The 15534-nt window shown below is 42.6% G+C and overlaps 1 protein-coding gene across 2 annotated transcripts in view; it reads right to left on the reverse strand.

Annotated features, from left to right (window-relative positions):
* Window positions 1–2161: 2161 nt before the first annotated feature.
* EGF (epidermal growth factor) overlaps window positions 2162–15534 on the reverse strand; it is a 71935-nt gene continuing 58562 nt past the window's right edge. For both annotated transcript variants that reach the window (XM_068137444.1, XM_068137445.1), the window contains exons 22-25: window positions 14164–14328; window positions 11321–11423; window positions 6992–7079; window positions 2162–4367 (exon numbers count right to left, since the gene is read on the reverse strand). In XM_068137444.1, the coding sequence (XP_067993545.1) occupies window positions 4141–4367; window positions 6992–7079; window positions 11321–11423; window positions 14164–14328 (583 nt within the window). In that variant the 3' untranslated portion in view covers window positions 2162–4140. The remainder of the gene's footprint in view (window positions 4368–6991; window positions 7080–11320; window positions 11424–14163; window positions 14329–15534) is intronic.

Genomic DNA, 15534 nt, shown 5'->3' on the forward strand with positions numbered 1-15534 from the left:
ACTGGAAAAGGGGATTTAGAATGAGATGTGTCATGCATTCCTATGACTAGGAATTGCTCATGTCCATTGTGAATGGCCATGAATCATTCCTCACCTTTTTACTATGAAACTGTGACTTCAGTGAATGGAAATGTCATCTTCCATAAAGTCCAGATTCACTAAACAAACACATTTTCTCCCTTGCCCAGTAGTCTTCTCCCTTTTGTCTTCTCAAGCATTTTACACCTACATTTATAAATTCCTCTTTTACAGATTGATAGAGCACATGTTAATTTAGTTTTTAAACCTCAGACTACACCAGTAGGATTTGAGGTCAATGCTAAGTTAGCTACATCCTGATAATTTTTAAAGTTTTTTAGCTTTTTGGTTTGGTTTGGTTTGCATATTGGAAAAATATTTAGCAAAGCAAACCCTGAGGAACTTTCAGGTTTCACCCATTTACTTTCAGTTGATCTGCATGTAAAGTCCAAGAATAACACCTTGGAAACCAGTTTAAAAACATATGAAACCATGTGAACACATGTGAACACATGAAACATGTGAAACCATGAATAATATTTAGAGACAACAAATAGCAACAGCCATAACATTCATTTAAATGTACACAAGGAGGAGTATATGGCTTCTGCTGGTTTATAAGCATAGCCTAAAACTAACTGAAATCATAAAGCTACCAATATTCTGGCCGGGATCTACCTCTGAGCTGCAGAAGATAATCCTAATTGGAATAGAATAGAATAGAATAGAATAGAATAGAATAGAATAGAATAGAATAGAATAGAATAGAATAGAATAGAATAGAATAGAATAGAATAGACCAGACCAGACCAGGTTGGAAGAGACCTTCAAGATCATCGCATCCAACCTATCATCCAACACCATCTAATCAACTCAACCATAGCACCAAACACCCCATCAAGTCTCCTCCTAAACGCCCCCAATGATGGCAACTCCACCACCTCCCCAGGCAGTCTATATCACTCTCTCTATGAAGAATTTCTTCCTAATGTCCAGTCTAGACCTCCCCTGGCACAGCTTGAGACTGTGTCTTCTTGTTCTGGTGCTGGTTGCCTGGGAGAAGAGACCAGCCCCCACCTGGTTACAACCTCCCTTCAGGTAGTTGTAGAGAACAGCTCCCTCAGCCTCTCCTCACAGGGCTTGTGCTCCAAACCCCTTACCACCTTTGTTGCCCTTCTCTGGACACATTCCATCAAGTCAACATCTTTCCTAAACTGAGGGGCCCAGAACTAGACACAGTATTCAAGAGAGACTCTCTGAGAGACGCACATGCTGCACCAACCCACTACAAAGTGGCTGTATGAAACTAAAGGAACAGTCAATAAACATGGCATGGGTTACCTGAAACTAGAATTTTTGCATTCTGTAGTACCTGAAGGGGACCTGCAAGAAAGCTGCAGAGGAACTGTTCACAAATGTCCATAGAGATAGGATGAGAGGTAATGTTTCAAAACATTAGAGAAGAGTAGATTTAGACCGGATGCTAGGAAAAAGTTCTTTACCATGAGGGTGGTGGAAGACTGGAATAGGCTGCCCAGGGATGTAGATGAAGCTCCATGCCTGAAGGTGTTCAAGGTCAGGCTTGACATGGCTCTGGGCAACCTGATCTAGTGGAGTATGTCCCTGCTGAGTGCGGAGGCATTGGACTAGATGAACTTTGGGTTTCTTCCAACCCAAATCATTCTATGATTATTCCCTCTTTGTAAAACGAGAGGGACACCAGGGATTTTGCTTTGTTTTATAAACATGCAAGTAGCCCAAATACATTGTAATTTGTGTTGAAATATCATTTCAAGCTTTTACACTAAGGGTTATTTTGAGTTATAGCTGAGTTTGGGAAACATTTAAAATCTTGGAACACCCTAATTACAAGAACACATCAGCTGGATTTTTCTGTCTTAGTCTGTGAAGAGCACTATAAAATTTAAACGGAGATCCTTATGCTGAAGGAAAGCAAAGCAAACAAAACAGAGGGTAGAATATAAAATTGATCTGTAAGGAGTCCTGAAACACCCTTGTTTAGACAAGACTCAAAGTTACAAATCTTTATTTTCTTTGATCAGGGAAACCTCTGACCACATGCTGACTGTCATTCAGCACAACACTTTGGGCTTAGGCACACAAACACATTTCACCAGAGATAATCAAATGCAAGCACCAAAGTCATTTTATTGTCTAGCTCTCATGGAAATAAAATGCTTTATTGAATCAGGGACTTCATGGGTGGACTCTCTTCCCATCAAAATACACAAGACCAGTAATGAACTGTGAAAGAACAGGGAATCCAGCGTAGATGCTTTCAACAATGTTAATGGAATTACACTGATCTTAAAATCACACCTACCAAACCTAGTGGTTCAAGCCAGTGGTTGTCCTCTCCTGAGCACAGCTGAGCATGCCAACTCTCCTCAACCACATTTTTTTTACATGGAAATACCCTTGTTGCTGTTTACACAAGAGAGTGCATCTCCATTGTTCCTACTCCCAACTCACCTCTGGAAATGGCTATTTTACAAGGTTATTCTGAATTCAGAACCGGCACGATTAGAAAACAGACTCAGCAATCCAAAACCACCAGCAAGAATCACTTTAAAAGACAAACAAGTGACAACTCTCTACACCACAGAATATTACAATGTTTGCAATTCAGACATCTTAGGCTCAATGCTCTTAGTGTTTAGACCAACATAAATCTCAACCAATTCCACTAAGTTAGTCAAGCGTGTAAATGTTTTGAACAAGAGGTAAGAGCCTTTCAATACACTTTCCCATCACTGGCCTACAGAACTGGTAACTAAATGAAAACATCCCATACCTTCCTGTCAAGATTCAACAAAAACCCAAAAAGTAGGATTGAAACATACAAATTAATAACATTTGACACTATTAACCAGCTAGTGGTGGGCACTGTAACAGTTTAAAGATGATGTCTGATGGTAGGCTTCAAATAAAAGGAGGACTGAGAGATCATCCCCTACAATGAAATCATTATTAGTAACCCAGCTTATGTCCAGATACCTTCCAGAATGTTCTGAAAACATCCTTAGGAAGTCAAGATCAATGGTGACCATCACTTGATATGACAAACAAGCTACAATTCCATATACCACAGAGCTTTGAGAGTTAGTTCTTAGTAAATGACTGGAAGGGAACTGTAGCTGTTAGAAAGCCAGTTACAAGAAAAATTAGTGGGTTTTGTCCAATTATTCCCATGGATTTTAGTAGGCAGCACAAATCAGTACATCGAAGTCAGTCCAAACTGAAGTGGGTTTTCTGTTTGCTTGTCCCACTCCTCCTGTTCTTTTGGAGCAGCAGCTGTCTGGACTTCTTTCTCCATACTAAGTCCTAGAGAATGGACCAGGCAAGGACATCTCCATCACATGCTTCCTCACAGGGCTGAAAGCAGACCCACTGCCTTAGTCCAGAAACAATCCTGTGATGGTCTGAAGAACTAGTGTAGACTGCAAAATTTAATGGAAGACCTTCCCCTTCAAGTGTTAAGTCTCACTTCATAGATGTGACCATCATGAATAGCATATGCTCACAACCCTCTAGCCCACCAGCCCCAAGAAACGCAAGATGCCATCTGGTGCTCACTTACAGAAGCAGGTACAAGGATATCTCTGGTGAAGTCTAGGAAGTTACACTGGCCTGACAGCAGTGCTGGGGAGAGGCTTACGGTGTCCACAGACAAGATTTTAATGAGAGGATGAATTTTAAACTCATTTTCCTGCATGGTTTTCCGCTGCAGTTTCTCTGCAGTTGTCCTTGTGACCCATTTTCTAGGCAGTTTGGACTCTGTGTGTGTAAAGACCACTCCATTAGAAAGTACTTATCTCTGACACATCATCCACTCATCTCTTTTCCCCTCAGTGTCCTTTTAGCAGGCAGTTAATGAAGTTAGCAGCAGTGAACCTTAAAGTGATACTTAGAGAGTACTCATTGCTAATACATTGCTCACAGTAATTCTTCCCAGCAGAGATGACAGGAAAGCAGTGGCAAGGAGTTCTGTTTTCTACTTTGATTTGTGCTTTTCTTCTAGGCTTGCTTCAGTGTTTCATGAGTTCCCATTCTCTACTGACTTCATCCTTCTTCCTTTTCCAACTCCAGTGCAGGCTGCTTCTAGTCTGGCTGCATCAGTAGGCTGGCTGGGACAAGCTCACAGGGTTCCCTTTCCAGCAGAGGCTTATGGTGGATACTCCAGGGAGCCTGGGGACTACCCTTCACCACTCCTGTGGGCTGACAAAATTTCTCACCAAGGGGAACTTGTTGTTGACAGTCTTGTTGTTTCTTCTCCCCCACCAAAGAAGTCTTGGCTTCTCTGTCATATGTTTTATGCTGTTCTCCCCCTGCAGAAAATAGATACACAATACTGAAAGCCATCTCAGAAGCTTCACAACACCTAAACTAAAAGAACACTGATGGCAACTTTGAGAAAGGAAAGCTATAGAAGGAATTTGAGGGTGCCAGAGCAGTGGAACAGGCTGCCCACAGTGGTTGTGGAATCTTGTTCTCTGGAGACTTTCAAACCCCGCCTGCATGCATGATAGGACTAGGGGGAATGGAATGAAGCTAGAGGTGGGGAGATTCAGGCTAGATGTGAGGAGGAGGTTCTTCACCATGAGAGTGGTGAGACCCTGGAATGGGTTGTCCAGGGAGGTGGTCGAGGCCCCGTCCCTGGGGGTGTTTAAGAGCAGGCTGGATGAGGCTCTGGCCAGCCTGATCTAGTGTAGGGTGTCCCTGCCCATGGCAGGGGGGTTGGAACTAGATGATCCTTGTGGTCCCTTCCAACCCTGAATGAAACTATGAAACTGTATGGCCAGCCCTAGGTGAACCTGGCTTAGCATGGGGGTTGGACTAGATGGTCTCCAGAGGTCCCTTACAACCTCTATTGTTCTGTGATTCTGTGAATTTGGTGCAGAAAATTATGAAACCAACTCATGTCAAGAGAAGAGGCAAAATCAAGCACATTCTTCAGATTTTAAGAAATTTCTTGTCCTAGGCAAGCTTTGTGGCTTTCTGGGTTTAATACACAAGAACAGGAAAAATCAGCCCTGTGACAGGAAGATCAACTGCCTAGCAAAATTAAACCACCTTCTCCAAAGTCAGAAGACCTTAGAGTTATTCACTGCGTGGTATAAGAAGTTTCTTCAACATGTTAGAAAATACATCAGACTATTTACCAGACTTGTTGCTTAAAATGGTTGAACCAGTTTGCTCAAATTTCCAGCTAGTTAAAAAAAATCAGGCACCTGCCATGGGAAATTTGTGTTGCAATAGCTGGACCTGATAAAGCTATAAATGAAAACAGAGCCTCCTAATGGGAAACATCAGGCATCCTTCTCTGGACAATACAGTTCTACACATGTTCACAATATTAGTCCAATCAAGTAAATGTGAGGCATATTTTCTACTGATTAATAAAGTGACTGCCCAACATGTCTAAGGACAGGATGGGCAAGTTTGAAATTCCTGCAAGATGCCTGCCCATCCAAGTATCCTCAAAACCTTTGTCTTTGCATATTTGTAACTGACTGATGCAAACCAGGTTCTCCAGTAACTTCTGCAGTTAGGAGGTATACATGGCAAATAGTTAGAGAGAGAGCAGTCTTTCTCCATCAGTTCTCATAGGCTCATAGAATGTTTTAGTTTGGATGGGACACTTGCAAGGTCACCTAATCCGACTCTCTGACAGTCAGCAGGGAAATCTGCAACTAGATCAGGTTTCTCAGAGCCCTGTCCAACCTGATCAGGAATGTTTCAAAGAATGGGGCATCTACCACCTCTCTGGGAAACCTGGGCCTGTGTTCATCACCCTCAGCATGAAAAAATTCTTCCTTGTAACTAGTCTAAATCTCCCTTTTTTAGTTTAATATCATCACCTTTTGTCCTGTCACAAGAGGCCCTGCTGAAAAGTCTGTCCCCATCTTTCCTATCAGCCCCTTTAAATATTGAAAGGCCAAAAAAAGGTCTCTCTGAGCCTTCTCCAAGCTGAACAACTCCAACTGTCTCATTCTGTCCTAATAGAAGAGGCTATCCAACCCTCTGATTGTTTTTATGGTCTCATCTGGACCTATTCCAACAATATGATATCATTCTGGCACTGAGGGATACAGAATTGGACACAGTGCTCCAGGTGGGGTCTCAGCAGAGTGGAGCAGAAGGGGACAGTCTCCTCCCTCCACCTGCTGTCCATGTTCCTTTGGATGCAGCTCAGGATGTGACTGGCCTTCTGCGCTGCAAGCCCACATTGTTAGCTCACGCTCAGCTTTTCAATGGTCAGACCAATTAGGAGGCTCAGTTGCCATCTATAAGGCAGCATTTCCTAAAACTCAGAGTGGTCCAGGTAGTAGCCAGTGGGCTCTGAAAGCCTCTTGTGTGCTGCTTTGCTACCTGCTGCTCTTTCATCCAGGGACTGGAGATACATCTTCATTCATCTCATCTCTGTTTAAGCACCAAACACTCCCCAAGCAATCAGACATCTTGTTTAACACAAAAAGCAGAACCACAGTTGCTGCTGTAGGGCAAAAGGTTTCTGCAGAGACCTGGACTCCACACACCATTTCAGTTATCCTGCCTGAATGAATAAGGACTGTCAAAGTACAATGTTGCATGGATACACATTCCCCATTGGTATGCTGGGTATAACTTCATCTGTGATGAAACAAAGCTGTGAAAAGCTCTATAGAAATGCAAAAATATGATATGATACTATCACAAGAAGCATCTGGCTTCTTGTGAGAAGCATCTGGCTTCTTGTGAGCGTGAAAACTCTGTTACAGTGTAATTCCTCATGAATAATCTGCAAAGTGAAGGACTGAGTGGTCTCCTCACAGCAACACAAACGTGGCTTCTACTGTGCACAGAAAAGGGCCAGATATGTAATTCTGACTTCTCTGTCTCCTCTATAATCCACTAGTCCTGCTGTTACAAAGCTGAGGAGAGATCTAATAAGGAAGGAAATCCTACTCACCATATTCTGAGGGACAGGCAGGACGAGGATCTGCTGTCTCGCACTCAATCAGATCAATGACGTTAGTCTCCGGAGAGCTGCTATACTCCTTCACAACCGCAAACACATATGGGGTGCACAAAACACACAAAACCCAAATTAATATCAAATGAACTGGTTCTCTGAAACCCAAGAGGCAGACTGGAAGGGCTACACACTCCAACCACAGCAGGGGGAAAAAGGTCATCCTGGCTTCTGGGATGACCCTTCCCCTGCAAATAATTAAACATTTGAGTTGATGACAGCCCCAATCTTTCTCTGGAAAGCATGCGGTCCCAGTCTGGTAAAGAACTATCCATTCTCTTTCCTTGCACATCAACCTTTCCAGATGAAAGAACAAAAATTCATGAAAACTAACCCTCTCCATAGTACTGAGGCCCACTTTTGAAGTATTTTAAAAAAAAAAAACAAAACAACAAAACACAACCAGGCATCAGGAAACTGGAGAGGGAAAGAAGCAAGTCTCCCTTTCTGGCTCACAGCACTGCTTCGGGTGTGCAAGTTCATTGTCCCACAGTGACAGTCAAAGCGACACCTCAGACAGGAGCCTCCAAGGGAACATGCTCTGAAAATCAGAGGGAAAACTACAAAAACAGAGATAGAGAAAAACAAGGTGAAGCACTGTGCTGAGATGGTTTAGAGGGAAAGAGCGAGATCCTGTAAAGGGGGAATGTTTAAAGGGCAGAGGCAGGGGAGAAAATAAAACGTCTGTAAATAAGATGTTCCAGCAGAAGGGCTGACAGATTCAGCGGTCTGGGGGGATAACTGGTGGATTTATGTGGATAGAGATCACAGATGTAGCAGGTGCAGCAATATAGGCACAAGTTCATTTACATAAAATCTGTAGGTTTACAGCTGCTAACCTACATATGACAGACCTCTGGAAGAGATAAAGCTACACACAGTTCTGCAAATTATCTTTGGCTGTGTAAAGCAGAACACTTGCTGGATGGAAAGCCTCAGAATAGCATCAAAATCCAGGCATGAGCAGAAGTTTACTAAAGTTTACACATCCCTAGGACAAGCCTAGCCTGGCTGATGTGGATGTGAAAAATATATCCAGATATACTCTCACAAATATAGCCTTAGCTGGCAGAATAGAAGGGGAAAGTGAGTAACGCTTGGAGAGTTTATAGGAATAGTTTCAGTGTCATGATACCCAGAATTTGATACATGTGACTGTGTATTATCTTGTTTTCCTCTGCACTAACTCAGAAAGAGCAAAAAAGCCTTTCCACTCCCTCCCCCCAGCCTCACAACTGAGCAGTAGTACAAAAGGAGTAGCAGTAGGCTACAACAGGAGTGAATTTCAAGAGCTCTTTAGAGTTATATCCAGTTCCCATACAAAGTCATAGTTTCATTCATAGTTTCATAGTTTCATTCAGGGTTGGAAGGGACCACAAGGATCATCTAGTTCCAACCCCCCTGCCATGAGCAGGGACACCCCACACTAGATCAGGCTGGACAGAGCCTCATCCAGCCTGCTCTTAAACACCTCCAGGGATGGGGCCTCAACCAGTCCTAAAGCAGTCCTGCTTTAGGATTGTTAATGCTGTGTAAATCAGCAGTACCCAAAAACCCATTCTAGTACCTTAACAGTTGTGGAGTTTTCTATCCCTGGTGTAGTATAATCTTTTTTCTTTTTTCTTTTACATAAAGCTCCCCAATAAACCACTCTAAGTGAACAGTAGAAATGGCTAACTTCTTGCTGCTATTTGGAATCCTGATGGCCCAGTGTATTTAACACTCAGTGGATACATCAGTGCAGAGAAAAAACCCAATAAATAAACAATCACATGCATGAAAGCACAGGAATCCATTACTGTGTAAGCAGCAACAATTAGCAAAGCATCAGTCTGCAATAAACCATCTGCAGTAAATTATTAATGTGTTTGATGTAACCCACCGCAAAAATGCATGGTAGAATTTAACAAAGTATGTAATAGATGAGTAGGTTGGATTTGGTTTGGTTTATTCAGTCCATTGCTTAGCTGTCTAATTCCTCCTATACTCAGCAAAAATATAATTGCCTACTAGCATTAATTGTGGGGACAATTCTGGGCAGTGACTGGCTGGAAAGCAGCCCTGAGGAGAGAGACTTGGGGGTGCTGGTGGACAAGAAGCTCAACATGAGCTCTCAATGTGCACTTGCAGCCCGCAAAGCCAATCAGATCCTGGGCTGCATCAGGAGAAGTGTGGCTAGCAGGTCAAGGGAGCTGATCCTCCCCCTCTACTCAGCCCTGGTGAGACCCCACTTGGAGTACTGCATCCAGTTCTGGAGCCCCTATTACAAGAGGGATATGGACGTGCTGGAAAGGGTCCAGAGAAGAGCCACAAGGATGATCAGAGGGCTGGAGCACCCAGCTCCTATGAGGACAGACTGAAGGAGTTGGGGCTGTTCAGTCTGCAGAAGAGAAGGCTCCGAGGTGACCTAATTGTGGCCTTCCAGTATCTGAAGGGGGCCTACAGAAAGGCTGGGAAGGGACTTCTCAGGATCTCAGGTAGTGATAGGAGTAGGGGGAATGGAGTGAAGCTGGAGGTGGGGAGATTCAGGCTAGATGTGAGGAGGAAGTTCTTCACCATGAGAGTGGTGAAGCCCTAAAATGAGTTGTCCAGGAAGGTGGTTGAGGCCCCGTCCCTAGGGTGTTTAAGCCCAGGCTGGATGAGGCTCTGGCCAGGCTGCTCTAGTGTGGGGTGTCCCTGCCCATGGCAGGGGGTTTGGAACTAGATGATCCTTGTGGTCCCTTCCAACCCTGAATGATACTATGATACTATGACAACAGCAGGTGGGGACAGGACCGATAAGCCACAGGTCTTCTAGAGCACTGCTCTCAGGCAACAAACTGTTCTCTGCCCCAACAAATGGTTTTGATTTTCCTATCCTCAGATATTTTGCAAGCTATATTTTTTTTGTGTCTGCTGTGAACAAATGATGGCATCACCACAACTCAGTACATTTGCTGGAGAAGCAAAGTGCTGGTCAGAAAGGTCCAGAAGAGTATGCAGTTGCCCAGCTAAGGAACAATGTGCTGTAACCAGGGTCAAGTCAACTCAGTGCTCTCAAAGCACGCTTGATAGTGTGTTTCAAAATCACTCACAAATTCTTGCAGACACTCGGTCTAAAGTATTTGCAAGACCTTCTTTGGGCTGATTAAAAATCTTTGGATTTGCACTATAAATATTCCATGGCACTCAATCTCTCCAGCAGACTCTTAGTAGGAAAAATTAATTTCTTTCTGGACACAAAAATTTAGAATATTCAAACCTCAGGCCATTTGAAGTCAAATTCTTTTGTGACCACAACTACTATGCACATGGTTCTTGTGCCTTTCCAACTCTAGTTGGGTGGAGAAGGCTTTAAAGCCCTGAAGTAGTAGCTATACTAGAAAAACCTGTGCAGGTATCCCAGTAAAAAAGTGTATGCTTCACTGGAGTATATTGCTGATCTTGTAAGAGTATAAACTCTTTCCACTGGCATAACTGTGCTTGTTCTGAAGACTGCATGCTGTTTATCTATGTGATGCTACCTGGACAGTGGCTTATTCAGAGCTGAATGACATGTGTGCGCGGGCAAGTGCTCAGGGTAAGAAAGGAGTTTCAAACTGGGCACAGAAGTAGCCACAGGCAATAATTATGTCACATTTGCCAACTTCAGGTTTCCCTCAGCAGCGTAATATTTTATTGCCAGTGAGAATCAGGTCCTTAAATCAGATCTTATGGGGACAAATTCTCCGATGCCACTTCAAAACCAAGAAGAGAAACAGGCCAGTTCACCCAGATCACGGTGGCATTTCTGCCTACAGCAGTGCAAAACTGGTATTTTATATTCCATCCCAAACTACCCACTAACATTCTAGCTATTTGTCTTTACAAGGCAGCAGCCTCTAATACAAAGACCCCCAAACCGAAGTTCACCATCTCACGCAGCACACAATACTTGGCTTCCAAGAAGCCTTTTTTCACAGAGGGCACACTTTCCTGTGCAAACAGTCCTGTGATATGCCATGTCATCACATTGCCATTTCCTTAATTTAGAACACAGTTCCCCAAGTGTTGTGTTCAAAGCTAACAATAACACTGGTTAATGGTTGCAATACATCCAGGCAGCTGTGAACTTTGAGGGATAACAATGAGGTAAGCTGAACTAGGGTTCACAGCAAAGCACTTGATGACTCTAGCAGCTATTTAATATATTTAAGATGTGAATTATTTGATGGATAATCTCAAGTGGATCCCTAACACTCTTTGATCCTTCCTGCTTCCCTTTCCACTCCACGTTAATACAGTCACCTGAGACTTGTAGCTGGTAGGTGTCACGTTCTCGTTGTCAGCACAACTGCTGGCATCTCTTATCGCTTCTGCATAGAGATTCTTCTTATACACACTCTGACTTCTGCAACAGAACAAAAGCTGAAGCAAATCATCTTGCTTTGGGAGGAACAGATTCTGTTTCATTTTTCACATCATTGTGCACGATCTGTGAAGACATTTTGCTTATTTGGGGTATTTTAAATTATTTTTTAAGAGATTTTGCTTATTTCCAGGCATTTTTAATCATTTTTGAAGTGATTTGGATTCTTTTCAGGCCTTTTTTAGTTATTTTTAAAGAGTGGGGGGTTTTTCAGGACTTTTAAATTACTTTTGAAGCGGTTTTGATTATTTTCAGACATTCTTAATGCTTCCTGAAGATATTTTTATCATTTTCAGGCCTTTTTCAAATGATTTTTGGAGACATTTCAACCATTTTCATGTGTTTTTAATAATTAGAGAAGGGGCATACAGCTTGTTTCCTTTCATTGATTTGAAAGGGTGTGTTGCTGTCAATTATTGCAAAGTGGCTTAAATGGCTTGTCAGGAAAAGAAGTCATTAAGGAGCGTAGTTCCAATACAGCCACTCCTACATTCATCTGCATCACTTAGGGAAAAACAGCAATTTCACTAATTTCTATTAAAAAAAGGCCTGAAAGGCCCAAAAAAGCTCAGAGCTAAGACATTACACTAAGGCAGGAAAAAGCACGGCCAACAGAATAGCTCATGGGGGGTGGTGGGAGTAAAGAGCCAGAAGTACAATCTGGAGCTGGAAATGGATATGAATAATCACCTCTAAGTGGCTAGTTCCATAAAATTCAAAAATTATAATCTTTGCTGTTAAATATCAATCATTTATAAGGCAGCATTAAATTCCAACATAGAAAACACAGTCATAAGGAAAAGAGTTCATTTACACTGCTGGAGATCCACATCAGTACATCTTTACTGACTTTACAGGCATGAGTTTTCTCCTCCTCGACACCAGCTAACAAAATCAGCTTTACACTATTCTAATTCCAGAAGTCTCACCTTATTATGTCCTTTTACTTGATCTATTTGAAATGAAATTTGATAGATATGTAGTGAACAAAGTGGGAAAATGTCTTTTATATATGTAGGTATGGCACTTGGGGAATGGTTCAGTAGGCATGGTGGTCATCAGTTGACAGCTGGACTCAAGGATCTTCGAAGCCTTTTCCAACCTTAATGATTCTGTGACTTTACAGGGGAACAGGACTATCACACACTTAATTGGTACCTTTCCAAATACAGTAGATGATGTGAAAAAGCGGTATAGCAATTTCAACCGAGATGCCAGTTAAATAAAAATCTTAGGTCAGTGTCTTAATTTTGATCTAGTTATGCTAGTAATTGCTGCAGTAGGAATTGAGTCAAGTTATGTGATTGGAAACTTGTTGAGGTAAATAGTTACAGTGATCAAAAGCATTTGGCAAGAGAGAAAGGTAAATGGGACAGAAATGACGTGAGAAAGAAGAAGAGAAGAGATTCAACATCTTCACACCTTAAACCAAGCCATATTCTGGCTACTTTTCCTGATAGTTATATGGCATATAAACATATGGAAATAGAAGTATCTCACAATTTGTCTATTTTCCATGTATCATTCCACTTAGTAGCATAGTATCAGTCAGGGCTGGAAGGGACCACAAGGATCATCTAGTTCCAACCCCCATGCCATGAGCAGGGACACCCCACACCCCACACTAGAACCACTTCTGTGCCCCAGGTCAAGAAACATGGCAGCTTCCCTACTTCTATGGACTAAATATACTAGGAACCATTACATAAGACTGGGAAATATCAGTTTCCACAGTTAACTTTCTTGGTAGCTCAATATTTTTATGCCCAGGAGAGTCTAATTTTAAAATTAACCCAAACCACAAACTGAACTCCTGCACATGGAAGGAAGGCAGGTTAGCATGAAGCAGAAGCCTCCTGATTTTGCTGCTGTCTGGCTTTTTATTTGTTTATCTTTAAATATAAACATGCACTTGAATAAGAGCCTCTGAGAACAGTGATCTGCCACGGTCATGGCCAAAAGAGTCTATAATATTAAATGCTGAATCTTCAAGAGACATCAATGACATTTAATTTCACATCAGACTGGGTTCTTAAGTAGTGACTGTAGGGATTCTTCTCATGGAAAAAAAACAATAAATAAAAAGAACCCCAACCCTGCAGAATTTATTACAGCCATGGAAAATGCCAGGGAATACCTGTACAACAGATGTGCCCCAGGTTCACATCCCTGATTTTCCCTCTTTCTGACATCAGGAAAACTGCTTTCACTTCCATTGCTGGAGGCACCAGCTTGGAAGTTTGTTATTAGAAGGCTAGTACACTGCTTTTCTCAACAGCAAGGAAATTTTCAGGTGTCACTGCACTGAAAGAGAAGCAAAACCAAAGTGATAGGATAGCTATCAGTGAAGAGGCAAACATTGCCAGAGAGTTTCAGACATAAAGAGCTCTTAAGGGAAACTGAGGAAGAAGTAAAAGGCGTGCTGCTGATCTCTCATCAATACAAATTATGGCTCCTGTTCAAACCTAAAGATTGTTCTCCTTCCTCTCAGACACACATCACTCACTAACACCAGTGTGAGTACTGCAGGTAAAGAGATATGCCAGAAATTTCTGAATTATTCATAGATACAGTTACTGAAGAGCAAAGAAGGAGCATGGATGATATGGCAACTTTCACCAGCTGAGGAACACCTCAAGCTCTTCTCCACAAGCCCTCTGCAAAAGGCAGAACACCTCAAGCCCTGTGCCACACATTCACAGCACATGTTTGGAAGCACTACCTGTGGCAGTAGGCAGCCAGGAACCCCAGTAGCAGCAGGAGAACCAGCACTGCTACACAGACTGTGATGGTGATATTCCTCATCTTCACCCGCTCGGCATGCTGCTGCTCCCACCACTCCAGATCGCTGAACTGGCACCGCTCCCCGACGTAGCCTGTCACACAGCTGCCGAAAGAAAGCAAGCACACCTTGGACCTGGCAGCACAGCAAAAGCCCCAGATCATCACTTCACTCACCTTGCCTATTGCTTTAACATTGGCAACCTCTATGGAAATACCTGGCTGAATTACATAGTGGTGAAGGCAAAATGACTTTAAAGAAACAGCTGTCAAAACCTGTAGGATCCAATATCAAAAGGGTTGGGTTGGTTTTGTAATGTTTTGATTTGTTTTGGGTTTTGTTTGTTTGTTTGTTTGTTTGTTTTTAACTGTAAAGCTATTGAATCACCTATTTAATTATACAGAGAGCCTATAATTTCCAGATTCCCATGGGCAAAGACTAGAAAAAATCATTTTCTCTTGAATCTGGCTGTATGATTAGCATTTCTCCATTTAGCTGTTTCCAGAAGCAAGCCTCCTTTTGTTTGAAATAGGTAATAGAGGACTTGTATTTTCAGGACCAGTTGGTTAAGGGAATCAAATTTTAATTAGAATTCTTATTTTAAAATAAAAGATAAATGAAAGTATTCAGAGGAGAAAACAACTCAGGTGAGTTAGAAGTATCTTCATATTTTAGCTTTGATACAAGCGTCTTCACAGTATCACAGTATCACTTAGGTTGGAAAGGACCTCGAGGATCATCGAGTCCAACCTATCAACACAGACCCCATGACTACACCATGGCACCAAGTGCCACGTCCAATCTCCCCTTGAACACCTCCAGGGTCGATGACTCAACCACCTCCCCAGGCAACCTGTTCCAATGACGAATGACTGGCTCGGTGAAGAACTTCCTCCTCACCTCGAGTCTAAACCTCCCCTGGCGCAGCTTGAGACTGTGTCCCCTTGTTCTGGTGCTGATTGCCTGGGAGAAGAGGCCAACCCCTTCCTGGCTACAACCACCCTTCAGGTAGTTGTAGAGGGCAATGAGGTAGCTTCTTCTGTAGGTAGCTTTAAAATCACCTTCATATTTCAGTTTTAATACAAACTTCTGTAAGTAGTTTTAAAAACATGTAATTTTAATACAAACTTCTTCTGTAGGTAGTTTTAGAAACTAGTTTCAAAAAGTTTAGTTTCAAAAAGCTCAACATGAGCTCTCAATGTGCACTTGCAGCCCGCAAAGCCAATCAGATCCTGGGCTGCATCAGGAGAAGTGTGGCCAGCAGGTCAAGGGAGGTGACCCTCCCCCTCTACTCAGCCCTGCTGAGACCCC

This window comes from Melanerpes formicivorus, unplaced genomic scaffold (genome assembly GCF_026170545.1).
Source record: "Melanerpes formicivorus ecotype bairdi unplaced genomic scaffold, bMelFor1.0.p_v2 SCAF_4, whole genome shotgun sequence".
Lineage (NCBI taxonomy): Eukaryota > Metazoa > Chordata > Aves > Piciformes > Picidae > Melanerpes > Melanerpes formicivorus.